Source organism: Poecilia reticulata, chromosome 13, assembly GCF_904066995.2.
Source record: "Poecilia reticulata chromosome 13, P_reticulata-male-v2, whole genome shotgun sequence".
In the NCBI taxonomy this organism is placed as follows: Eukaryota; Metazoa; Chordata; class Actinopteri; order Cyprinodontiformes; family Poeciliidae; genus Poecilia; species Poecilia reticulata.
In genome coordinates this window covers 4,831,846-4,859,628 of record NC_088842.1, presented here as the reverse complement: position 1 = coordinate 4,859,628, position 27,783 = coordinate 4,831,846, and the positions used below count along the sequence as shown (strand labels likewise).

General features: G+C 40.3%; 1 protein-coding gene across 8 annotated transcripts in view; it reads left to right on the top strand.

The window, feature by feature from the left end:
* The window catches only part of robo1 (roundabout, axon guidance receptor, homolog 1 (Drosophila)), a 367,726-nt gene extending 340,664 nt beyond the window's left edge, over positions 1–27,062 (top strand). For 6 of the 8 annotated variants that reach the window (XM_081615063.1, XM_081615060.1, XM_081615062.1 and 3 more), the window contains 12 exons: positions 1,251–1,277; positions 3,722–3,764; positions 6,041–6,195; positions 11,215–11,598; positions 12,122–12,238; positions 14,201–14,348; positions 16,534–16,758; positions 20,018–20,514; positions 20,603–20,764; positions 24,618–24,887; positions 24,967–25,154; positions 25,778–27,062. In XM_081615063.1, coding sequence (XP_081471189.1) covers positions 1,251–1,277; positions 3,722–3,764; positions 6,041–6,195; positions 11,215–11,598; positions 12,122–12,238; positions 14,201–14,348; positions 16,534–16,758; positions 20,018–20,514; positions 20,603–20,764; positions 24,618–24,887; positions 24,967–25,154; positions 25,778–25,792 — 2,231 coding nt within the window. In that variant the 3' untranslated portion in view covers positions 25,793–27,062. The remainder of the gene's footprint in view (positions 1–1,250; positions 1,278–3,721; positions 3,765–6,040; positions 6,196–11,214; positions 11,599–12,121; positions 12,239–14,200; positions 14,349–16,533; positions 16,759–20,017; positions 20,515–20,602; positions 20,765–24,617; positions 24,888–24,966; positions 25,155–25,777) is intronic. The other 2 variants (XM_081615061.1, XM_081615059.1) reach the window with 1 other exon arrangement.
* The last annotated feature ends 721 nt before the right edge of the window (positions 27,063–27,783 follow it).

Here is a 27,783-nt window from a genome sequence, read left to right as displayed (position 1 = left end):
GTACTGCCCACGTTGAGAATCGCTATTCTACACCAAAGGGAACTGTTATCACCATGACCTTGTAGCACTTTAGTTTTGTTCACTGATTGGAATAAGATGTTACTGGTCACAATCAGTCACACTTAAATCTGCCGATTCCTCCTCATGGATGAAAAAGTGAAGATGAAAAAGGCATTTGTTTGTATAAAGACCCCAAAACTAACAAATATAGTCATTCCTCACATGAAGCTTCATCTAGACGTGAGATAAACATCTTGTGATGAGCCAGTCCAGGTTGACAATGGAGACCTGATTTATGTATTTCAGTCATGTTTGCATTTGTCGCAGACTGTTTTGGGTAGCCAGTGTCTCCTCTTCAAAGGCATTCATCAGAGAGATAAAAGCCACATGACAGCAGATATCTTCAGGACAGATTCCAACACAAGATTATTGCATTTAGAGGATGTTTGTTGGCACAAGTAATCCATGAAGTCATTATTTGAGGATAAAAACAACGTTAGAGGAGCACAATTGCTCCTCTTGGATTGTTTTGGACAAAACCAGAGTGGGTAATGTTGCTACAATTTGCTGTAAGGATTGCATCAACTTCAAACCTCACAGCATTACTCTTTGCTTTTTGCTTAAAGAGTAAAGCAAAAACAATAGTTGTCCGCCAGATTTATAGTATGAGGTTTGGTATGAGATTTTTGCTTGAGCACCTGGATAACGTTTTTCTTTGAAAATGTTCTAAGGTCTAAAATCATGAGAGGAAAATGGCATGCAGATTTTTAAAAAGACGCAGTTGTTTTGAATCTAATAGATTCAAAACAACTTGGGCAACAAACTTGGGCAACAAAAAATACACCTCTTACATTTATATTTTTACCCAAGTCCAACCAAGGAAAAAAATTATTTAATCTTTGGGATGAATATTAAGAAATAGCAATAGGTTTCAAGTAAAAATGCTAAGCACAAATAATATTATCCCTTTTTTATTTCTGTTTCTAATTTAGAGAGACAAATAAGATGCTAATGTTACCTGGTTAATGAGAAGCTAGCCTGCACTCTGCTGCTTTACAGTAGCATAGATTCCTCGTGTGTGACCCATAACCAGCAGGCTTTTAACCATGTAAGGTTAATATCAGAACCAACTGCTGGTTAAACAAGAATTTATCAATGGATCAGATTTCAGGTTGAAAGTCAGGTTTAAAAACATCTTAAAGATTACTTGCAGTTTGAAAACACTAACATTTCTCTTCTTTTCCCAACAGTGCCATCCTTCACATTCACACCAACAGGTAAGCAATTTATTTCAGATATGTGCAAGCATAGGGTGTCAGCACATTCTTAAAGCATCTTAAATTCATAAAACTAAATGTAAGTTGGCATTAAATACATTAATCGGAGGTCTTAAATTTTGTTGTTGCAGGACTATTCAATCTCATACATGCATTTTTTTCTGTCAATCAAAAGTTTGCGTGGTGTGTTGACATCTTCATTGTGTTCTGACTTGAGGAGGTTGAGGCTACTGGTAACTAGCTGCTAATATACGTCCTTGCTAGCTAACTAGCTAGCTTTTTTGTGCCTATCATGGAGACAGGCTTTGAACTCAGGAAAAGTCACTGGGTGCAACAGGAGCACCCAGTGACTTCAACTTTCTTGTGGAGTCACTAGCCTTTGTGTGCACGTCTACATCTACAAGTAAAAAATTTCTCCTGCACGGATGTTGCAGATCGCTTGGCTGGAGGAGGGCTAGCTTTTACCACCTCATTGTGTCAGATCCATAGGAAACAAATGGAAAAGGAGCAATGCTGCCTTTCTTGTGTTTGAGCCGCTGGAAGGCGTTAGTTTTCACCACTGCCTCAGTTCTGTGAGGACGGGCACAATTTCACTATTTTTTGTTCTGCTTGATTCTAGTACAGCAGGATCCTGCCACCATCACATGTATTTATAGAGTTTTTTGGTTTCTGATTTCACCCAAGGTGCCATTGAAGAGTCTTAAATTTGACTTACTTGTAACCTGCAACATCTGCCATCTTTGATTAGACTATTAAAATAAAAATCACTGACCTAATAAAGTCTGCACTTAGCAAAAGCCAGTAAAATACACCAGTCATTTGCAGAGTTGCTTAAAAAACAAAGGTTCTGCTCAGTGTTTTGGGTGGAGTCAGAAGTCGGTGCCAGAGATCAAGACGCCACTCTGCTAAGAGGCTATTAAAGCCAGTAGCAACTTGATCAAAGCAGCTGCTTGCAACATTAGATGGGATTTTAGAGAATGACACATCACTGATGCACCATTTAGATAACTCCGGGAGGTCATTTGTGAATCAAAGTGACATGGCGTGAAGCAAATAGAGAAAGAAGCTTTCCTTCCATATGAGTTTGTTTCTGGTCCGCTCGCAGACTGAAACCCATTGGGGAAAAATAAATTCTTTGTCTGTCTGAGGCGTGGCATGGCTGAGAGTAGATGAAAGGACACAGCAGTGAGCTACATAGAGGGGAAAGAGACAATGTGCTTGTCTCTTTCCCTAAGGTTGATCTTGTCTGAGCATACTCTCTTATCTGTAGCTACCGTTTTATTTGCTACTTTTTTTTCTGCCTCAAGGGTTGCAGTGATGCAGACTCTTATTGCAGCTGCACGCTCGTTTCGCGATCTGTTGGAAATATTTCAGGTCAGACTCATTCTTCACTGTGTAAGGTTTTTTTTTAGTTTTAGAGAAGCGAGACTGTGAAGGGTATGATGCTGATTTCAATCTACAACCAGACAATTATGCTTCCTACGGATATGAGGGACCCCAGCTATTTTCTGTTTTAAGAAAGAAAAAAAAAGAAGCCGGAGAATGAACAGAGCCAAGACCAGGGCTCATTCTCTATCTACCCTCCTCTCCTCTCAGGGTACAGATTGTAATTAAAGTTGGAGGTTTATCTCCCTTTCACACACCGGCAGCTCGGAGTTTCTTGAAAGTGTTCGACTGGCAATGTGAGGAGCTTCAAACGAGTTGAACCTGAGCTGGAAAACCAAAGAGCTTTGCGTTTTTGTTAATCATAAGCCTATTAGGGTGAATCCTCCTGCACCACACGTGTGACTCAACTGACACCATGCAAACATGCCAGCATTTAAAAAGTCAAAAAATAATTTGTTACAATAGTATTCAATCTTTTTTTTTTTGTCATGGTACAGCCACAAACTTTGTACACAATTCTGAGATTTGTAAGAACTGAAAAGTTTGGCATTTATTTAGCCCACTGACACCACTTAATTAATTTTGATGTCACCAGTCACCTTCAGCACCTCTGTGTAATTAATGTGAAGGTTATAGAAGTTTGTTAGGAAACATTAGTGATAAAGTTACAAGGATAAAGTTAAGAAATTAAAGCAGAATTAGCTCATATAAATTATTCTCCAAATTTTGAAAATTTTATAAAGTATTGTTCAGTCTAGGAAACAAAAGAGGATCATGGCACAACTATGAACCTGGCTGTTACGCCATGGCTGTTACGCCATGGCTGTTTAAGGTTTTCTTTTATTAAAATTTAAATGCATCCCACATTTTGTTTCTTTTAAAAAATAAATTAAGAAAATAAAAAAATTCCGACTTATTTCCCTTAAACTTTACAATTATAATGCTGGGGCATTTCTTTAACCATCAATAATGTCCTTTGGTTGTGTAAAGAAATTGTAAAATATTGGTATTTTACATTTCAGTGAAACTCTACTGAAAATTATTGTCTCTCTTTTCAGTGGCATATCAGAGGGGTGGGGAAGGCGTCAGCAGTGCTGGAAGGTAAGAAGAGTTTCCATAAATTCTATTTTTAATAAATAAAAAGGGGTTGTGACTGAGTAGAAGGTTGGGCAGTGGCACTTTTCCTTCACAAACACTAGGGGGAGAGCTGAGCCTTTTCTAAAGTAGCAGGAGGTGGAAGTAGGTGCACAAAGTGTGTCGTATTACTACAGGAACAAAGAGCTGTGCAGCCTGCCAGGGGCCCATCCCCATCACACACACTGAAGAGCCACATCCAACCACAAGGCTGTGCCACAGCATCACCATAAAACCTTAATGGAGATGCAAAGCTCGCCTTCCCATACAGTGAAGTGGTGCATTGTGCATAAACAAGTGAGACCTTTCAGAACTAGAACCACCAAAACTCATTTGTATATCCACTAGATGGCCTCTGGCATGACGCCCATATAGCTGGTAAATGGAAAACAGACACACACACACACACATAAAAAAAAATGCATTCAATTATTACCCGCTTTCTGCTCAGAGTACAGAATGTACTTAATGCCATGTCATAAATGCATGTGTGTGTGTGTGTGTATGTGTGTGTTGTTCATGTGTTAATGAATAGTTAGCTTGAAGCCATCAACAGTAAATCCATATTCATTACATTACCCAGTTGTATGATTGAATCCCGGACGCAGTGAGGCTGTGTCAGTTCTGCATGAAAACAATGGTCGTTCGATATCAACACAGAACCACTGGGGTGATGGAGGAGCCATTGTGAGATTGTATTTGGCTGTACAAGACAAATGTGTTCATTACCCAAAATGAATCCAAGAAATGAGTCATTTAGGACAGAGTGAGGAAATGCAATTTGATGCTAATTCAGTGCTGGAGTATTCAGTCTGGGAATCTTCCTGCACAGACGGTATTCTATAGTAGACCGTCTTGTTCTGGATGCTAGATTGAGCCATTTAATCAGTAATAGAATATGGCATGTTCTCTTTCTAGACTCAATGTTTGGCCAAAGGTCAAACAGGACTCTATTCCACTTAACAGGAATAGAGTCCTGTTAAGTGCCCTTGTACATTTTGAAAAATGATTTTATTTCTGAACTTTTATTGAAAAAGTGAAACACGTTATAAAAATTTGGTACATGGTTGTTTAAAAACTAAAAATTCTGTTTACTAGAAAAAATTGATTATTCACCTTGCCTTCACATACAAGGCCTTCACCTTGTATGTGAAAGCCTAAGACATTCAAATTGTTAAGGATACAGTCATTCCAAATGATTGTTGCTAAAGATGCTGCTGTATCAAAGCATATTAAAGATTAGTTGAGGGAAAAACTTGAGGGTTGAGGGTTGTAGTCTTTCAATGTCGAATTTAAATGTGCAATTTAGCATTAGCTCCTGCCAACTATCTTAGAATCAGTTTATAGTGGATACTTTATTTTAATGTTAGTTGAAAATAATTAGTGCTTTTAAGTAAGCAAAACTAAATGTTTAGTTCGTGGTGCTGCAGAATACCCTGCTGCAATCAGTGACTGCTGAAAACCTGTCAAGACATCAGTCTTTTCCATGACTGTTATGTCCATTTTATAACATTTCTGAGATAAAATGGATATTTTATCTAATTCCTGTCATTTTGTCTTATGTAATATTATGTAATATTCTAATTTACTCAATTGCTTCATTTTGGTTTTATTAGCTTTAAGCTGGAATATCACACTAATGAGCAAAAACTGCTTTCCACTGACTTCCTAATTGTCTGAGACGCATATTATGTAAAACGTTTGATAGAAGCTAAATAAACAGAAACAAAGATACAGAAGAAAGAGTTAGTGTTTTTATGCCTTCTGTTCACCTAAAAAAAATGAAAGAGATATTATGACACCATGGAATCTATTCAGAGTGCACTTGTGGTTCACTGACTGCTCGGGATGTACATTTCGCAACATTGGGAGTGAATTTTATCTGGCTGTCTAATCCAAGCGGATCGCTGATGCTCACGGAGGCTCAGAGAAAGTGTTGTCAGCTCTAGGCAAGTCGAGCACACACAATCTATTTAGCTGGGCTTGTGTTTTTTTTTGGGGGGGGGTTATTGCCCCCTCCCACCCTGAAATGTGTTCCCTTTGCGCACGTTTGCCCAAAAGGCAAAAACTACTGAAACCAGATTCTTTTTTTTTTTTTTTAAGTTTTCCTCTTCTCAGCTGGATAAATAAACTCCTCCATAATCTTCTGTTTCTGCGGGTGCTTCCTGTTCACTCGGATGAATGTCGCTACGGTGTTGGCCAAGCCTGTCTCTATTGTTAAACATTTGGGTTTTCTTTTATAGGCCCGGTTTGCTAAACATGGGCGACTCAGCCACTCAGCCCTGGCTGGCCGACACATGGCCCAACTCCTGCTCCAACCACAACGACTGCAGCATCAACTGCTGCACAGCGGGCAACGGCAACAGCGACAGCAACCTGGCCACGTACAGCCGACCAGGTAACGCAGACCAAAAGTAAACAGTTGACTCTTGGAGGTGACGGCGCAGCCTCTTAACAAAATAGTTACGGTGATAAGATATGTGGGAGCCGGGGGAATCTGCAGTGTAAAAAAAAAGAAAGAAAGAAAGGAAGTGGGGAGTACAATCTGATATCTGGGTTAGCTCTCTGGAGAGTCGGTGTGCATCTCTGCCTTCTGCAGGTCTGCGCAAGAAATAAAAACAGGAGAGCGTGTTTTTGTGTGTTTGATTTATCTGAGGTTAGGGTAGAGCTATTTTAGGCAGGAAATAAAAGGAGTACACTGAGCAGGGCTTATAGCTCTACTCTATTGCTAAACAAATTGCTCTGCTGATTTCCATACAGTTGTTATAGCCAGTAATGTAATTTCCTCTAAGTGCTCAGTTGTTTAAGAAATGTGCAGCAGGCGAAGGAGGTCAGGGCTGGCCTGCAGACGGCGTCCAGAAAGGGAGGATGGAGGGAGGAAGAGGAGGAGGAATAGGGTCAGCAGAAAGAGGGATAGGATTAGACTGAGTCCCAATTCCTAGAGTTATCCCTTCCCCAACAGTGAGGTACCCGGCCCCTTCATTTAGGCCGTCATTTGAAATATTCCTTTGAGAAATGAGTTGTCAATCTTTTGTAAAGCCTCTTAAGGAAAAACAAAAATGTATTCCCCAACAGACCCTGGAAATGGTTCTAGAACATTATGTAAGGAGTACCAACTTAGAAAATACTAAGGAAAAAGAATCAACATGAATCAAAATGCACCAACCATGCAACATACACTGTGAAAACACTCAATCTTAGAAAGTGTTTTTTGGTCTACTTTTCTAGTGCAAATATCTTATCACTCTTGAAATAAGACAAAACCAAATTATAAGTAACTTTTTAACCAGATATAGAAGCTTGTTTTAAGACAGTAATTATTGAAATATTGATGAAAAAGTACTAGTTCCTCTAGACATTAGAAATATCTTCACTGAGGAAATATATGCATTTGTGTATTCTTGCAAGTACAACTTTCCAAATGTTCGCTTGAAAGGCTTCTCTGTTTTGGAAATTATAAAAAAGGCATGAGAATTTAAGCTAATAGCTTGTCGAAGAGGGAAGAAAATCAAAAGTGGACTTCTACCAGCAATAAAAATGTGCTATACAAATAAATTACTATAGGAAAAAAAAGACAAATCTGAAGACGTAAAAGCAGTTTAGGCAAATTCGTTTTCTATGAAACTTTAAGATGTTAACATCTCGTTTACACAAAATCCATTTTGTGTTCTTTAGAAAACAGTTGGAGGTGGTGCACCACTAACTATCCTCCCATGTGAAACACACTCAGAACAGAAAATGTTAGAAGTGGAACAATCAATAACATTGAATTCACTTAAACAGCTATGCTTTTTTTTTTGCTTTTTGTAATGTTTTATTTACAGTCAAACTCAAGAAATTTGAATATAAGCATTAATGTGTCTCGTTAGAGTAAATATATTAAATAGAGATGCGCCGATCAGGTTTTTTCCTGCCGATACCGATACTGATCACCCATGAGGGCCGATCACCGATACCGATCACATAATTATTATTATTATTTTTTTTAATCATAAACACTACTGGTTACATTATGTGGAAAAAGGAACCATGAATTCACCTTAATTTAGACAAAACTTGTTTTTAATAACTTTTTCCAAGAAGAAAACTAAACAAAACAGGCATTGTGCAAATTGTACTGCTATCAGTAATACTATCTTTAACAGACTGATAACACAGGAAGGCTCTGAAGAGGCTAAATAATGCGAAGAGCCAAAATAAAACCTCTCAACATTGCCAAAAAAATTAAAGTATAAAACTTAACATTCAAAAGCAAATACAGGATCCATTACAATAAACAATCCTGAGTTACTGAATGAAAACTTCCTGATAGCATGGCGGCTAGCTGATTACTGCTAGTTCTGAGTGGCTGTTTCTGACTGAGCGGAGTAATTATGCAGAACAAGGATCGATAATTTTTTCAGAGATCATCTGTCTCATGTTAGGACAGCAAAAGTTTTAATACGTATGTAAAATTTATTTTTTTAAGTTGGATGCTGCAGCTTTAAGCAGAGGTTCGGTGTGAGAGTCACTACCAGGTGGAGCAGGAGTGGCTCCACCTGATCAATCGGCACACCTCTAAAATTAAACATAGTTTATTGGTCTGATATTATTTTAAATCTCATGTTTTCATTAGCTATTAGCATGAGAACTAAATGTGTTGAAACAGTTTTTGTCTAAATCTATTTAATGTGTTTCACTTGGTGATAGTTACTGAAACATTTCTATTTTAATTTATTGAATGGGTCTACTCCATAAAAACTTTACATTTTCTCTTTTCAATCTTTTTCACTTGAGAAGATATTTTGTGGGGCTCATCTCCAGCCTTTATTTTTTGTGAAAGTATCCATTGACTTTCCTATAAATAACCAGTAGAAACGTGACAAAGGCTCAATGTTTTATAAAATACCTTCATAGAAAACCGTTTTGGTACTATTTTCAGAGCTTGCTAAAAGTGAATGAGATCAAGCACTCGTTTTAAAACTAATTAAGGATCATTTTGTTCCGATTGCTCTGTAAGGCAGCTTTACACCACTTGGAGAACAGTGACCTACAGAACTTAAGCCTGGATGACAGGGCTTAATGTTAATAGTTTTCAGCCACGACCAGCAACCCTGTCAGTGGAAACTTGGGCTGCAATAAAATGTTTTATGTTCTAAATTATGCTCGATGGGGGCTCCGGCTTTGAAAGTGCCACATAATTCCTGTCCAGCTGTTCGACCCAATATACATCCAGCCGCTCAATCGCTTCTCCCGACTTCCAACCTCTCCCTGTGAGGATTAATAATTCATTCCGCAGACTTCATAGTCAACTTCAGTTTTTCTTGGTGCTAATCACCCTTCCGAGGTTGAACGCAGCACGCAATGTTTAACAGGGAATAACAGGCAAAAACAGGCAGCCCTAAGTCGCTCACATGATGCCCCGCTGTACGAGCTGCTAATAGCTTGCCAGACGCAAAGCTTTGTGTGTGTGCCAAAACTAAACTCCGCACATTAAGAGGATCACCGACTGGGTGACAGAGCAAAGAAATCAGAGTTAATATCCCTTTATCTGAGCCATAGGGGCGCTTTCGCACGTCAGCCCTTTGAAGTGTTGATGCGTAGCTCAAATGTGCGGTGTGAGCCGCGTGTACCTATATGGTCGTCTCTGGTTTTTTACCGCGGGGGCTGGCTCTCAGATCTGCTGGAGGATTTGAATATTTTATGAGCCGGAGAAAATTGGATCTGTCAGTGAAGCTGTGCTTTTACGGCGCGCTTCGTTCCGTGTCTTTGATACAGACATGTCTGTCTGTCCTTCTCCATGAGTGAAGACGCTGCCGCCACCATCAGATGGTGGAGAACAGAGATGATGCCCACACAGAGTCATTAGTGAGGCTAAGCAAAAAAAAAAATTATTAAAAGCCGATTCCTGTATACCCAGGGGTGAAAGTAGGGGGGGTACGGTCGGGCACTGCGTACCCCTAAAAGATTTAGCGGGGTATGCAGTACCTGCAAGAGAGGGGAGCAGCTGTCTGGTGTAAAAATCAGTGGGTTCACTGTGCAGCCGTGAGTTCACCCACTAATCAGCCGTGACTGATTAGTTTTTCAAGAACAATCTAAAACACGACTTAATCAGTTAATAAATAACTTTTTTTCCCATTTCATATCGTTTCTGAACTCTTCGTGCTTTACTACAGCAGCAGTGCAACACGTCGTTCGCGGAAGGTTTTGAGTCGATCTCGGCATTAACAAACTGAACACCACCAGGACGCTGAGACCAGCACGTCCTCCTCTGACTCGCTTAAAACGTTCGTAACTTTATTATTTTTTTAAATCAACAAAACGTGTTCAAATTAATGACCCAACAACAATAATAATATCAGTGATTATTGTTTACAAGTGAGATTGAACAAGTGAGCAGTGGGTCAGTTATACTTGCCTAACTATTGCTGGTCTGCTATTGACTTTGATAACCTTAGGATGTGCTGTGCAGTTCGGTGTGTTTTGGTTCCGTTAGCGCTAAAACAGGTCAACCCGCCCACCAAGTCATCAGTAGAGCAGCTGTTTAAATCAACTAATCAACCGCCGCTGTGCTCAGGCGAAAACTTATTAATAATCACAATATAGACATTAAGCCTGACAACATAATGTAACGGACTGGATGTTCTGTTTTAGCGTTTTTTTTGTGTGGGAATCGTTTGCTCTTTGGAGTTGATTCCTCTGATCGGTAATCTCTGCTCTCTCTGCTCATTAAGCTGTTGTTTGTCGGTTGCCATGGCAAAGGGTCGTGTGTAATACGGACCTACAGAGCCAGAAAAGGCGGAATAGAAGTTGTTGGAGCTATTTTTCTTTATTTCTTTATCCATTTGAATTTTGTTACTTTATTCTTAAATTTCTATTATTCGTATTGTATTGTTGGTTGATAATTGTTGATTTTATTTATTTTTTGTTTTATTATTTTTCTCATTTATTTTCTAAATTTAGACAGGAAGTAATCTGGATCAGTCCACTTTCTATAAGTGCATGGACCTGGTGAAGGACCAGCAGGGTTTGGGGCCGATGGTTTTTAAGAGAGGTAGCATGAGAACAAGTGAAAGTTTGATCTCTGTAATTGTTTGGTGAAAGAGGAAAATAAATCACCAAGAACAATCAATAAGTTTGAACATTGAACCTTCTTTTACCTGTGTCGAGAAATCTACTAATATAGATTAATCAGTATTATTCTAGGTGATTTTGATGATGGCATTTGACAAAATGTAATGTCTGTTGCTTGTCATAATTGGTTGCTTGTATTGTTTTTATCATGTAAAGCACTTTGAACTGTCTTGTTGCTGAAATGTGCTGTACTAATGAACTGGACTTGACCCAAATACTATAAGCCTTTCAGCTTTACATTTGATCAGAAGCTGATCAGTGGTATAGTAAAGACTGACTTAAATTCCCTCCTCATGTTCCCCAGCCGACTGTATCGCCAATTATAACAGCCAGATGGATAACAAGCAGACCAACCTCATGGTGCCAGAGTCCGGCGTCTACGGAGACGTAGACCTATCCAACAAGATCAACGAAATGAAGACCTTCAACAGTCCGAACCTCAAAGATGGCCGCTTTGTCGGTCCTGGGGGCCAGCCGACGCCTTACGCCACCACGCAGCTCATCCAGTCCGCCATCATGGGCAACAACATGAACTCGGACAGAGGGACCGGAGGGAGTGGAGGTGGACTCGGGGGTGGAGGGGAAGTAAATGAGAAACACTGCTGGAAGCCTCCTTCCATCCAGCAGAAGCAGGAAATGGGCTCCCAGCTTCAGTACAACATCTTGGAGCAAAACAAGCTGAATAAGGGTGAGTGTGTGGCTGCAGGGGGGGCAGCCACGGCTGCAGAAGTCATCTCCGAGCCATGATCTTCCTCCACTTGACTTTCCCTACTGTTGTTTCGGCCTCTGGCTGTTTCAGCCCGCTGTGGAAGACTTCATGCTCATCAACCCTTTGGCTTTCTCTCAGTCCTTCTCAGTGAACACAGGCATCATCACTCCTTCCGTCTGCTTTTTCTCTATACCATTCATGTTCCGCTCCATCTTCCTTCCTGCATTTCTTTTCTTTTCTAAATTGGGATGTTGTCAAGCACTGTCCTGGATTTAGTATTGTGAAGAGGGCAGATCTTTTACTCAGGCTATTATCAAGTTAATGTACCTCTCTGATAGAGTGATACTCGTGGTGTTTTGTTGCATGTGTTCACATTTAATAATTTGCTGCATGCCTCTTGCCATGTGTAGCTGTTTGTACGATGCTTCTTCTGCGCTTAAATTTTCTTTTCAAAGTAGCCAAAGAGTTCTGAACAAACTACAAACTGCTTTCTCGCCGACAGACCGGTACAGAGGAGGTGACAGTCCAATGCCCGCCACCATCCCCTACAACCAGACCCATGACACACACACCGGAGGTTCCTACAACAGCTCAGATAGAGGCAGCAGTAGCACCTCTGGTAAGAAGCTTGGAGCTTATAAGACTGTCTTCATGTTGAAAGACAATTTTATACACATTAACATGGGTATGTGAATGCCATACGCATAATGCCTATAGCGCAAGGCAGAGTCTGCACCCAAAACAAACATGCAAGTCTAGCACTGGTGGGAGAAATGGCTTGTGGCCAAAGACAAAAGACATCGCTAAAATTTCACCACTCCAAATGCCTGTCCACTCTCTCCACTGCATTTTTGTTGACATTTTATGAAGAAGGAAGTTGCGTTCAGTGTCTTCTTTAGAGGTTTTCATGTCGTTTCCTTCCTTTGTTTGTAATGCAGCGCCACCACAGGCGAGGAGTTGAGCAGGTTGCTCAAAGCTTTGGTTTGAGCAACCTTTGCGGTGTGAAAGTGAACCACAGTGGCTGAAAATTTAATAAATGTTGCAACTTCAGTCCCCAATAGAACTGAGTCTAACGGATTATCAGATGTGAAAACACTCTTAGATTGTGAGGAAAATCCAGATTTATTCTATCAGCACAGCCCACCAAGAGATGTACATGCACGTTTCTGATTTAAAAACATTGCTGAGGCTGACATAAAGTTACAGCACACTAATAAGTACTGGTTTAATTGATATACCGTATTTTCCGCACTATAAGGTGCACCAGATTACAAGGCACACCTTCAATGAATGGCCTATTTTAAAACGCATTATAATAGAATAGACGCTTCAGTTTGGGTTGCCATTTTGTTCCGTACTCTATTACACATCCACATTTGTAAAGCAGTAGCCCCCGAGTGCTTTGTATAGTAGGCTGCCCCAGTCATTGTTTCACTCATGGTGTTGGTGTTGCGATATTGTGCCCAACTGCTTTCTGGGTAACACAGACCAACCGACACACTGCCGCCGCACTCTCTGTCTCTCTTCCCTCACCCCTCTGCCCCCCCTGGCTTTAAAGGTATTATCAAACTTTATTAACAAACCAGCGTTCTGACAACTGTCCCAGCATGCACTGCGCACTTCTTCTTCTATGGGGAAAATGAAGTCGGCGGCTGCTTACCGTAGTTGCTAGACCTGTTGTGGCTCAATATTGGTACATATATAAGGCGCACCGGATTATAAGGCGCACTGTTGGCTTTTGAGGAAATTGAAGGTTTTTAGGTGCGCCTTATAGTGCGGAAAATATGGTAATATTTCCTGACCAGGACTATTATATCAATTATATAAAAGGGCCTCGATTGAGATACTGCTATTTTTAGGAATCAATATTTTATAGTTTACTTTTCCAGTTTCTTAAAAAACATTTCACAAAGACAGCAGCTCCTTGACATGTAGGCTTTTTCCATTTTGTAGGCGCAAATGTTTACCAAAGATTTTACCATATTTGAAGGAAAATATGGAGGTACATTTTAATTTTGTTTTTCTGAATCCGGTTTTGTAGTCATATTTAGCATCTGCTTATTTTGACCTAATTCTGTTAAATGGCTTTACTTTCCATTTTGGGGCAGCTTAATTGCATCAAGTTCTCAATGTCTGTATGTGGACAATGACAAATGACTACACAGTGCAGACGGCATGCAACACTGCCACCTTAATGCCATGTATCCATTCTGATATTACGTTTGAAGTTCAAACCATTAAGAAGAGGCCCTTACTGCTCCTTGCACATCACAGCTCATTGGCTCACCATTTTAATAGCTTGCTTTTAATTGGAGCCGTTTCTGCAGTTTTGCTCACACCTTTTCTCCAAACGCCGGCTTAAACCGCTGGCTTTTCCTCTATAGCCAGCATTTTACTCATCATGTCTTTACAAAACTATGCAAATTAAAACAATTTCTCTCTGTCAGCCCTGTTAATTTACATTTTGAATACTGTAAATTTATGTTTTTGTTCAGAATTGATGTTTTTCTATTTCAGAGTTTTGAGTTTGTACATGGGAACTGTTTGTTGTGACTGTCAGGGCGTCCTTTTCTTTCCTAAGCAGGGAGTCAGGGTCATAAGAAGGGAGTACGGACCCCCAAACTACCCAAGCAAAGCACAATGAATTGGGCTGACCTTCTTCCCCCACCCCCGGCAAACCCAGCCCCATTGCGTAACACAGAGGAGTACTCACTCTCTTTGGAGGAAAGGTAAAAACACAATAAACACTGTTTGGGTTTTTTTTTAAAGAGAAACAGAGTTTAGAGATTCATAGCAGGTTTGTGACATCTGTTTTAGGCTAAATTTATTCTGATTTCTTATGTTTAGGAAAGTTTACAATGTCCTGATGGCTCTTGTTCACGCTCTAAAAAGTCCTTTATAAAACCGGGAACAAGTGTAAAATTAAATGGAGGAAGAGCAACATGGCTGCCCTTTATAGAGTAAATCAAACAAGCCTTAAAATATCCTTTAAACATAGAAGTTTCCATGGTAATCTCTTACCATTAGATTCCCCATAAACTTGCAACAAAAATGTCTCCTGAAACCAATTTGTTGGTTGTTTACTATCAGCTCCTTCATTACATAATAATGCATTTTTTTTACGTCAAATCACCATCATAAACTTCTACATTTATAGAACAGCAGTCATTGAGGTCATTAGTTTGGTGTATATTTACCTCGTCTTATTAGGTAGGGGTTCACTAATAACATAGTATTATGTCATATCTTCAGTTAAATTTAAAATATATTTGATATAGAGTCAATAAAAAATGTGAACATGTACCATAAAGTGAACATTTAAGTGAATGTGTTTGGAATGAGGATCCTTGTGGACTGTTTTTTTTCCCCCACAGATTTTTATTAAAAAAAAAAAGTTTTTACAACATTTTGAAATTTAGGCTGTTGAGCTTTTTTGACAAAACTTCTCCTGCTGTAGAAAAAAATGAAGTAAACATTACATTTACAGCGAACCCTTGTTTTTCTTAGGGGTTGCGTTCCGAAAATTGAAACCAAAGAACAAAACCTGCTTTCAGATCAGCAGATGTGTGTGTGCATCAATCAGGCCTTAATGTGATCCGGAGTCATGTCATTAAAGAGTCTCCTCCAGCTGCCCCGAGAGATTCACAGCTGTATCTACGGCAGAGCGATGGATCTCGTCAAGCCTCCGTTGGGGTTTTGCTGCCTCTAGCCACAGTTTTTTTTCCAGCTGGCATTCAAAGTTTCAGTTTCCATCTCCTGAATGGCCAATCTGTATTAAATACCGTAACTTTATTGGCACTCAGGTAGAGAAGAAGCGCGGAGACTGTTTTTACAGTTTTATGGTCAATCAGGACGCTGATTGACCATATGATTGACACTGTGAAAAAAACTGCACAAAAAAATCTGCGAAGGAGCTATACCATGAAAGGTGAACCGCGTTATAGCGAGGGTTCGCTGTATATGAAATAATTTATAAAAAGCAACTGAGTAATTTGTAGAATGGCTGTTTATCTGAGTTTATCTAGATCAGTGGTTCTTAACCTGGGTTCGATCGAACCCCAGGGGTTTGATGAGTCGGTCTCAGGGGTTCGGCGGAGTAAAGACGCACTTGTGTAAAGTCGTGATGACGCCCCGCTTTGCCATCACTTGCTGCAGAGGATCACGTTATTGCTTAGCTAATCAGTGCTGCGGAGGAGCAGGAATAAGAAGGATTCCGTGAATGCGAACACTGGGTACCTCAAAAAAGGTTAAGAACCACTGATTTAGGGTGATCTGTGAATATTTACATCTTATCTACCTCAGCAAAGGTCTGAAAACTGGTCACTGTCTCTTTTTGCTTTGCCATGAGAGAGCCAACATAGTGACTATATTTAGTGAGTTTTCAGACAAAATAAAACAGAAATTGTATTTGCCAAAAGCATAATCAGTCAAGCTCTTCAAAGATCCGCCAGAAAACTGCAATCAGTTTATAGCATATGAACATGAGTTAGTTATTCTTTAGTTTTTTAAGGTTGGTCTTAAAATGCTAAAAGTCTTTAAACATTTGACTGAAATTTGCACCATTTGTATTGGGTGATTTTCACATTTAAATATTGAAATAATATTAGGTTTTTTTTCTCAGTAACAACTTTTGCACTATAAAGTATTGTCAACACAACTTGATAGGACTCAACTGTTATGCATTTAATAAACAGAAAAGATTAGATTTTTGAGTTTCTGAATCTAGTAACTAGATTACTATTCCTTGCTATTCAACTCTTGTTTAGCACGATTCTTTCATTCATCACAAGTATTTACCCCAGGAGTTTTTTTCTTTGACTTATATCAAGATGGCATAAATATTTAGTGCTTTTTTCCATCATGTTTCCATTGACTGATGTGCAGCTAACAAGCCTTGTTTATGTCTTGTTGCAGCTGTGATCCTGACATGCAGTGCCCCATGCCTCCATCTCACATGTACCTGCAGCCTGATGAGCTGGAGGAGGAGATAGAGCGGGGTCCGACTCCTCCAGTACGCGGGGCAGCCTCCTCCCCAGCTGCTGTGTCCTACAGCCACCAGTCCACGGCCACGCTGACCCCCTCCCCCCAGGAGGAGATGCAGCCCATGCTTCAGGACATGCCGAACAGCCACGAACGAAGGTATGCCCGCAACACAAGCATGACATAAGTATCTAAAAAAAAAAAAGAAAAACCAAGACTGTGCTGGTGTTCAGAAAACATTATTTTTAAGATCCATCCTGTATATTTAAAATTCATAGCTGTTTGTCATGATTTACTCCATTAACTGCAGATTTTGTATATTGCATTGCAATGTCAGCCATTTTTCAAAAGCACATTTTGGCCTTTGGGGTGATTTCTTACCTTCAGGGAAGTCGTTTGTTTCAATTCATTTCCAAACTAGGAGGAAAAAGGTTTTGCCTTAAATAAATTCCATTTATTATATGTCACTAAACATTACGACATGTAGAAACCTTTGTAAAATAATCTGTTAACAAACCATCTAGTCTCTAGTTTTGCACAGTTCAGGATCATTTTGGCAACTAAGATTTAACTTCAGTAACTATAATCACAATTTGAAGCATTTGCTACAGGTTCACATTGTGTGTGAAACTGGATTTTATTACTTCAAAACATAATTGTTATTTTAAATGGCCTGGTGATTAGCACAATTAGAATGATTAGTACCAAACTATTTTTAAGAAAGACAAGAATTAGCAACTTTGCAAATTAGTAGGCTTTAAAATTAAAATATACATTTTATAACAATTATAAAATTACAATTTTATAATTGTTATAAAATTATAAAATTTTATAGCAATTATAAATTTGTTATAATTTATAATTGTAACTAATTGTGTGCTAACTCTAACACAATTAGAGTTAGCACAACTCTAATTGTACTAACTCACAATTAGAGTTAGCATTGTTAACTGCATCTTAAAACAAAGATGAACAACAATTGGTTTTAGTAACTGTACTTGCTTACAACTGAATTAAAATTTTAAATCTTTTACATTTTATTTTATCAATAACCACGGGTAGCTTGACTAAGTATTTTCAAACCAAGACAGAATGATAGCAGAGCTCACATTTTTAATGTTTTAGCCTTTTGATTAGCTAAACAGTGCCTGTTAGCACTGATAGCAGTTATTATGTCAAGGATGCGGTCAGGGTGTCAGTGCATCCTTAAAAAGTCAGGTATCTCAAATTAAAGCCTTAAAATGTCTTAAGTACATTAAACAAAATGTAATTTTTCCCTCAAATCACAGATGTTACATTTTGTTGCAACATAACTATTTAATCTCATACATTCTTGTGTAGCTTATGTAGTGTTTTTCTCCTCTCAGGACTTTTCTGTTAGGCAAAAGTTCAGTTGTGCGCAGACATTTTCATTGTGTTCTGGGACTCGAGGCTGTAACTATCTGCTAACACACCCTTGCTAACTAACTAGGTTTTTGCATGGTTAATATCATGGCAAATAGATCATTAAAATTTTTAAATTTGACTTGCTGGGTAATGTTGACCCTTAACTTATTTTCAGAAACTTCCAAAAGGCCACAAACATTACTCATGATGATTTCTAACCAGCCTTTTAACTGTCATGAAAACTAAAGCTAAAAAAATGCCTCTGCAGTTACAGCAACTGATGTCTGTGTACTGCCGTACTTTAGTGCTGAGATATACACTCCTGATCAAAATCTTAAGGCCAGTCAAAAAATTGCAAGAATTTGCATTTTGCACTATTGGATCTTAAGAAGGTTCTAAGTAGAGCTCCACAATGTTAAAGGAAAAAATCAATGCAAGAGACAAGAACTTTTGAGCAGGGAATTTTCTGAAAACTGCATTTACACTCAAACATAATTTTTTTCAGCTGATCAAAACTTTAAGACCATAATCTTTAAAAGCCCAAAGCTGTGCAAAAATCTGGATTCCATGTCATTTTCTGTCAAGTCTTTACACTGTCAAAACCTCCTGATGGCAAGAGCAAAAAAGCTCACTGACTTTGAACGTGGTAGGATTGTTGAGCTGCATAAGCAAGGCCTCTCACAACGTGTCATCACTGCTGAGGTTGGACACAGTAAGACACAGTAAGTCCATTTTTTAAATGATCCTGAGGGTTATGGAACAAAAAAGTCAAGTGGTAGACCCAAAAAACTTTCACCAGCTCTGAGCCGCAGGATCCGATTGGCTGTCCGTCAAGATAAGGGACGATCCTGTACCCAAATTAAGGCCATTACTGGTGCTGACTGCAGCCTAATAACCATCAGATGGCATCTGCGAGAGAAGGGCTTCAGAAACAGAAAATGTCTTCAAAGGTCACGTCTTCTTCAACGCCACAAAATTGCCCGTTAGGACTTTGCAAGGGTGCACCAAACATGGGACATTGAAAGGTGGAAGAAAGTTGTCTTCTTTGACGAGAAAAAATTTAACTTTGATGGTCCTGATGGCTTCCAGCTTTACTGGCATGACAAGGAGATCCCACCTGAGATGTTTTCTAAACGGCACAGTGGTGGGGGCGCCATTATGATCTGGGGTGCGTTTTCCTTCAATGGAACAATGGAGCTTCAGGTTGTGCAGGGGCGTCAAACAGCAGCTGGCTATGTGGAGATGTTGCAGCGGGCATCCCTCATGACTGAGGGCCCTCGTCTGTGTGGTAATGATTGCTGCAGTTCACAATGCCCGCCTGACAAAAGAGTTCTTCCAAGAGAAAAACATCAATCTTTTGGACCATCCTGCATGTTCCCCGGATCTAAACCCAATTGAGAACATTTGGGGATGGATGGCAAGGGAAGTTTACAAAAGTGGACATCAGTTCCAGACAGTGGATGCCCTTCGTGAAGCCATCTTCAACACTTGGAGCAACGTTCCCACTAGCTTCCTGGAAACACTGGCATCAAGCATGCCTAAACGATTGTTTGTAGTCATCAACAAGAATGGTGGAGCTACTCAGTACTGAGTCCTTTTTTTTGATACTTTGATTTCTGCTTTGGGGGGTTTTCGGGTTTTTTTGAGCTATGGTCTTAAACTTTTGATCAGCTGAAAAAAATCATGTTTGAGTGTAAATGCAGTTTTTAATTAATTCCCCGCTCAAAAGTTTTTGTCTCTTACGCTGATTTCTTCTTTTAACATTGTGAAGCTCTACTTAGAACCTTCTTAAGATCCAACAGTGCAAAATGCAAACTCTTGCAGTTTTTTAACTGGTCTTAGGATTTTGATCAGGAGTGTGTATATATATATATATATATATATATATATATATATATATATATATATATATATATATATATATATATATATATATATAGTTTTTTCCCAATGATTACAATAAAGTAAATCACACAATATGAAGAAAATTCATGTCTAAAAAACTCAAAATTTATCTTTCCACTTACCGAAGACGCCATGGTGTGAGCCCTCCCCCGCCTCCGAGGCCCCTCTCCCCCTCACACACATACGGCTACATCAGCAGTCCCCTGGTGTTGGACACTGACGGTCTGGACGATGAGGACATACTGGAGGAAGAGGAGGAAGACGGGGATGAAACGGACGCGGAAGTAGCCAAGATGCACTACCACCACACCCACCCCCACACGCATTCTCACCACCCCCAGATGCACGCCCGGAGGTTGCTACTACGAGACCTCGAACAAACACCCGCGTCCAGCATGGGTGACCTGGAGAGCTCGGTGACGGGCTCCATGATCAACGGATGGGGGTCCGCCTCCGAGGAGGATAATGTCTCCTCGGGGAGGTCGAGCGCAGTCAGTTCATCAGATGGCTCCTTTTTTACAGATGCGGACTTTGCTCAGGCGGTTGCTGCCGCAGCAGAGTATTCAGGACTCAGGGTGGCAAAGTACCCCAATCCCCAAGGCCAGGAAGTGGGAGTAGCTTCAGGTAAACTCAGCTACTTCTACTGGAGCTGGAGGTATTCTGAGAAACTTGACATATGCCTAAAACGCGTTGGTCTATTTTGTCTTCTCAGCACGAAAATACCAAATAAACCAGCCAGGCCACCGCCCTGGCAGCCCAGTGTCCACAGATAGTAATATGAGTATGGCAGCTATTCACAGAAGGCCTCCAAAAAAGCAAAAACAGCATCCTGCAGGAAATCCAGGCAGCCAGCGCCGCGAGGCCTTTAACGAAGGTATTTGAACTTTATTTAATCATTCGATTAATCATGATCGATCGTTTCAGCCCTAACAATCAGGAACAATCTGTTGGTGTAACTTGCGCAGCAGCAGTTTCAGGTTTTGCCACCATGTCTCATAACTGCTTAAATGTTGTAATGGCATGTTTACATTTCATCTGGATAAAACAGGAAAATATTTCAGATATTTAAAAAAAATATATATTTATATCAACAAATTTGAAACGCTTGTATTGCGATATGTTTTTCAGTAGCTAAGATCAGTTTGGGTCAGCGGCTTTTTTTTGATTCTCTGATGTAGATCAGAGAGGAAAAAAGCAGTTCATAGTAATGAACTGGTGTGTGTAAATGACTGCGTGTGTGTGTGTGGAGCCAGAGTGTAAATCATCTTCTCCTCTGTGTTCATGCACACGGGTCCATCCTGTCCTCTGGGAGTTGTGTCCAGTTCAGCAGCGTTAGCACTGGGATGCTCCTCTCCCCTGGCTGGCTCTTCAGCGCCACCTTTAGCTTTGAGCAGGTTAAACACCTGAACAGCCACTCACACCAACAATAACCTTGTTAGCTAAAAGAGCCACCAGCGGTTTCTGCCGTCGGTTCTAAACGCTCGGACCTTCCCACCGAAAAAATACTTTTAGATTATTTCTTCCTGCTTTGATCTTGTGGAAGGGTTGTTTTTTTTAAGATGCATCTGTTTGCTGGTGTTCAAACACACACGCGCACACGCCCACCCCTCCACACACACACACACACACACGCACGCACACACACACACACACACACACAGGCACGCTTCCTCTGGTGTGCACAGTGTGTGCAGCCCCAGAGCTGGCTCTCCTCTTAGTGTCAGGTGTCCTTGAGTGCTGGAAGCACTTGACAGGGAGATTTAATATCCAACTCACTGGGAGCCAGACCAGCTATATCACTGCAGAATTCCCCCCTCTCATCCCGCTCCACCATCCCCTCCACCATCATCCTTATATTCCAACACGTCCTCTGCCCCTCCCTCACGCTGATCTCTCCATCCTCTCCCCTGTCTTTGTTTGAGCAGGGGAGGGGAGCAGACTGACAGCTCTGCAGTTCTGTGTATCAGTCCTTTTGCTGATTGCATTTGATCTGAATGGATTGTTTTTCATTTGGAGGTTATTGCCATCCCTCCTCTCCCCCACCCCCATAGGCTGTCTCTGGTCTGGAATCCTGCTGTTGAGGTGATAGGTGAGGAAAGGTGGTTATAAGCATTTAGAAGGGAAAAAAGAGCCTCAGATTCTCCGATGTCTGAGAATATGGCTCAGTAAATTAGAATCTCATCAATAACTGAAACCGATAAAATACTATGTGATATCTTTCTGTGAATTTTGATAATTATTGTTTCCAAGTGTGGAAGGAACACATGTTGCATTTGAAGGGCAACACTTCAGCCTGGTTGTCTCTATGTTGCACATAATTTGTGAGTCTTCATTAATCAATCACATTTTAATCGAAAAGCATACAAATTAAGCAACATTTTCAATTCAGAAACCCTTTGGTGGTAAATTAATGAATAAATAGACATATGTACTCAAACAACAGAGCTTTTTATTGTTTTTATGTTTATTCTAGGTTTATTGTTTTAGGTCACTAAATCAGATTGGTCCAAAGTGCTGCTCTACCCGTTCAGCCTTTCTTTAGAAATGTGGACTGTGGATGCTGACGTTAGCCTGCTTCTGCTACATGAGTAGCTTAGATGTGAATAGCTCACTGATAGGCTAACTCCGTTTTAGCTAGCTTCCTATCAATGAATCAATTGAAATTGAACACATAGTCTTTTCCAGCGTTCCATCGGATCATTTTATGAAGCAAAAATGAACTCCCAGTGGGCCAGGCTTTGTTGTCCATCGCTTGTACGTTAGATTTACGGGCGTACCAGCAACACCTGAATACAAAGGTTCCGGCTTGGTAAAAAGAAAAAAAGAAAAAATTAATTTCTAACCTGTTCTATATGATGAAACGAAAGTCACACACACTTGTAAAAATATGATATATTCTAAACATATATATTGGGATTTTTTAAAGGAATGCCAATGAATTTGGAGAAGGAAGACAAATCTTTGCCCTTCTCTACGTCTCAGACCCGGTCACTTCCCTCATGTTTGCACAGTAGATAAAAATACCCACAAATACCCTCTTCCCTCCAAGATTCATTGTGTGTTTGACTCCAGTGCTTTTCTCTGGCCCACTCTCCTGTCTTTTCTGATCCTTCTCAGCCTCGCCTGCTTAATTAACCAGCAGTCTCATAGATTCATCCTCCATGGCGAGCTCACAGAGACACTTCTTAGACCTGAGCACTGTCCTCCCCAATCATAAATCTACCAGGCAGGTGGCTCCACCCTGGTAGTGAGCTATAGCTCACGAACAGAGGCATTGATCGGACTCTGAGGCCGAATTCTGGAGGCATGGTGGATATAAAAAAATAACTGCAGATTCCTCTCTGCTTTATGATATACATTTCCTCCTCCTGCTCACCTGTTTGTATTCAGAGGCAGTATGTTGGAGCACACAATAACTGCAAAAGTCTACTGAAACCGTCAGTGTCTGCAAATGAGATAAAAGAAAAAAATCATCAACTGGCCCCTTTTTGAGAGAACAGTTAGTGGTACTTATATTTTCTATTGATGTCCCCAATAATGCACTCAAAAAAAAACATTAGCATGACATTCAGTCATCAGAAAGATGATGTCCTACTAAAAAGGGTCTTACCTTTTTAGTAGGACACATCTCTGCCAGACATAAAGTAGCATGCTAAATTGTGTTATGGTAGTTCTACTCATAACAGTTTAAATAAAATTTATTTTCCGACTTTACAATCCCAGAACTTTGCTTTGATGACTACTGTTTCAGCTTCTATCTTTACAGCTGCCATTCTCTGTAAAGACTTCCTCCTCCTGCTCACCTGGTTGATAAAATCCAATAACATGACATTTGTGGTCTTGTAGGCCAAGAAGAGACCTGCCCAACACTTGTATGTCAAAACGTTTCAGATATGTGCTTTCTATCATGATGTGATATTATTTCCCACGTTAGACTCCCTCCTACTGCTGTTTGGGTTATGGCTTCAAACACTGCACAGGTGGTAGCTCCGGAAAGTTAGCAGTAGTCACCTGGTTGAAGTTACAAAGAAAAAAAACGCAAGCATTAATCCCAGGGAATACTCAAATATGTTACTGATGACTCAAATATGTTATTGTATGACATTGTCTTGTATGACTATCACTTTGGCAACGTTGCTAATTGTTAGGAAAATGTAAGGTTTTCTACTGAAGTTACAGATCTGACACATGGGATCAAATGGGTTTTTTTTCTTTTGGGGCATAAAGTCGTTTCCACAACCTGAGGGAGAAAGAGAAATGCTTATTAACACATTATTCCTGTGTAATGGTGATAAGATTAAATGCCATTGATTTAAGGCTGGTGAGGCTTTTCTCTGCCGTGTTTCTCAGATGGCCTTGTGATGTGTGAGAGGCCAGGCTCACCCGCCCAGCAGCTCTTGTATGAATAATGGCTCAAGGACAGCTAGCATTGATTCATTGACACGGGAAGTTGAGCAAGCCACTGACCATCACCCCCCCTCAAACCTCCTCTCCTGCCTCTCGCTCAAATCTCATAACTCTGCACCTCGAATGTCATCTGGTGTGTTTATCGTCCGCTCTGAAGACTTTTCGGTCAGCATGTGTACACACGCCGCAGCTGTGTTTACGCATCACCCCGCAGGTGTTAGTGATGGGTAAATACTTTCAAGGGTGCACAGTTAGAAAAAACTAAACAAAAACTGGGTTTTTTATTGTGCGGTTGATCACTTCCTGTGTTTATCCACCAGATCTCCCTCCTCCACCCATTCCTCCTCCAGCGGTGCTCAAGTCTCCCACACATCCCTCTAAGGTGGCTCTGGAGGGCCGGGGAGTGATTTCCCCTAAAGCGGGCGAGGGCCGGGACAAGCGGGGAGGGGGTTACCGGCCTCAGGAGGGCTCGGACCCCAGAACCAGCTCATCTGAACGGAAAGACGCTCAGGACAGACAGAAGACTGCTCACGGAGGGAAGGGGAACAAACCCGAGAGCAGCACTGCCAACAAGGCGCGGCAGAACACAGGTACTGCCACACTTACACTGCTGTCGGTTAAATTTCTGTTCCAAATGGAAAGTCACACAACTGCTCTCTCTCTCTAAAGAGGATGTTCTGCCATACAGCCGACCACAGTTCCCAACAGTCAACAGCCCCAGAGACCCAAGCTCCTCCAGCTCCATGTCCTCCCGGGGTTCGGGGGGCCGGCGGAGAGGGGAAGGAGCACGCAGAAACCCTGGAGACCTGGTCATCAACAATTCTGTAGCCTATCACCAAGCAGAGGAGGAGCTAGAGGTACAAGCTAACGACAGTCGTCAAATCTAACTGGACTCCAGTCATACTTATGTGACAAATGGTATTGCTTTAGGCTCAAAGCTGATAAACCAGAACATAAAAATCAGTTTCAACAGCTTGACTTTAGTTTCAACTTTAGTGAACCATTGCATTATACCATTGCAAATGGGCCAAGTCATCACTGCTGACTTGGCCCATTTGGTACTCATGTGTTGGAGATGTCTGCTTCATCACAAGACCACAAATGTGACAGTGTTGACATACAGAGCCAGGTATTAGAGTAGGAGTGTTTGCCAGAAATGTCAACCCAGTAGTTTGGTAAAGGAAAAAAAAATCCCACTTCCTCCAGGGTATGTTATTGGTTTTTGCTCATCTGTTCCCTACGCTCACACTGCAGGGAAAGGCAGCTCAAATTTGATTTATTTATTTTTTGTCTATACGCGACGTTTTTCATGAACCATACAAATATTTGTGTGTTTGTGAACACACAAATATTACACAATCAGCTAGTTACATGCTGGCACATATCAGAAGAAGTTGACTTATCTTTTCTATAGCAGCACTGGCTGCCCGTGTTTATGTATGCTCTAGAAAACTGACCCGTATCGTTTCTTCTCTCCCAGATGCTAGAAAGCTGAAGACGTCGAGATGAAAAAGGAGGAACTGTTCAGATTTTTCCCAGAGGAGTGGAGCACCATTTTTTTCTCTTACAATTTTAAATATCTCAGTATTTTACCATCATGTTGGCTGCCATTATACTGTGTAACATCAAATGTGTTTCTTTACATCTGGAAAAACAGACCAATGCTTTTTTTCCCCCTCTAACTTATCATTTCTTTGCCCGCTTTTTTTTTTTTAATAGGAAGGTGTGAAGGTTAATTCATAAAAATAAAAAAACAACAAAGTAACAAAACAACGGTATATTTATGTCGAATTCCAATGCAATATGCAGTGAAATTCTGCTTCAGACTCAACCTGCCTTGACAAGAGCTTGAGAGCGCCTATCCAATGAGATGTTACTGGAAGAAAAGCGGCCGCAAACAGGAAGGGGGGGTAAACTGTCTGTAAATATACGTGTGTGTAATGTCTTGTTTTGCCCATTGTGGTACCTCAATATAGTCTTCCTCGTTTTGTTTAGAAGATCTAATTTCATTATGTCGGTAAATAAAATTATTTTATAATTTCCATCCATGTTTGTAAATTGCTATATTGTTTACCTGCCTCTCCCGCCCCCCATAAAAAAAGTGCCACTTTGGGATTATGTTTGTTCGTCTTTTTGTAATGCACTGTTATGTTCTGTGTTCTCATCGATGTTTTTTGTTTGTTTGACTTTGGTTTTAAAAGCACAATCACTAAACTTTATTTTAAACCATTCTATCTATTAACCTTTTTCGTCTTACTTGGAGGAAAAGAAGTGAGACAGAAAGAGTCTAGTTAATCCTGATGATGACGATGATGATGATGATGATGATGATGATGATGATGTTGGTAAAGTTTGCTGTTTACGAAGGCTGTGCTTGAAACAAGACTCCACCCCCTTCCCCACGCTACGATTGTCTCCCTCTCCAGTTCTGATGCTAGCTCAAGTGATAGACAGTTAATGTGAGTCATAGCTGCAATGTAAATATTCTCTTTTCACAATGACCATACGTTCAGCTATTGCACATGAATCAAAAAACGGTTTTGTTGCCTACAAATGCACTTAAATGAATGTCAAATACAGGAAAACATGTCACTTTGGGAACCTGGAGAGGTTTTGATTGGGCAAAAAGAGTCTTTTCTTCATACGAAGGGGCCAATTTGAACCCTGTTTCCAGAAGATGGGGTGCTGTTTATTCATAGGACATCTGCAAACATTTGTTTCGTAAAGTAAAAAACAAAAAACTGAATAAAAACTTCAAACTAAAATATTTGTCATTCGTTCATTACTTTTACAGAAAAAGCTTCTTTTCTAATTCGTTGTTTTGTATGCAGTTTCTCATCTGCTCTTCCAGTTGCATTCACACCTCGTCAAATGAACCAGACTTTCTAGCAAACGAACAGTTAAAGCAGACTAAACGGGTCCGGTGTGAATGCACCATTACCATCTTTTTGTTCAGATATTGAGGAGTAACTAGCTTTGACAATACAGACTTTCCAAACATAAAGGTTCTGTTTGTGATGCTCTAACAATTCAACAAGGCTTAGAAAAATCTAAAATGTGCCAAATGCATTCAACTCCTTTAATCCTTCATAAGATAAACTTATGAAGGATACACACTGGCCACCACAAAATGAACACAATGTACTTCAGGAACATTGTCAAGGTGACAACCATCCCTGCCACACTGGCTAAACAGCCATTTATTTTTCTCATTGTAGCTATTCAAATGCATCACCTAATGCCAGTTCCATTAGTGCTCCCCATTACTCACAATGTCAGCATGCCATGCCACTTTGTAAAGGCATTTGGAGAACAAGAGGCAGACTAAAACCAACAGTAAAAGGGATTATGTGTAATTTGACAGGTCTAGTTTGCTGCCATTGGAGGAGGAGGCTCCAATGGTTACATAAGCAAGCCAATGCAGAAATAGTTGCATTTGTCGATTTGACAAAAAATACCCACAAAATTCAGAGGATGTCACTGTCG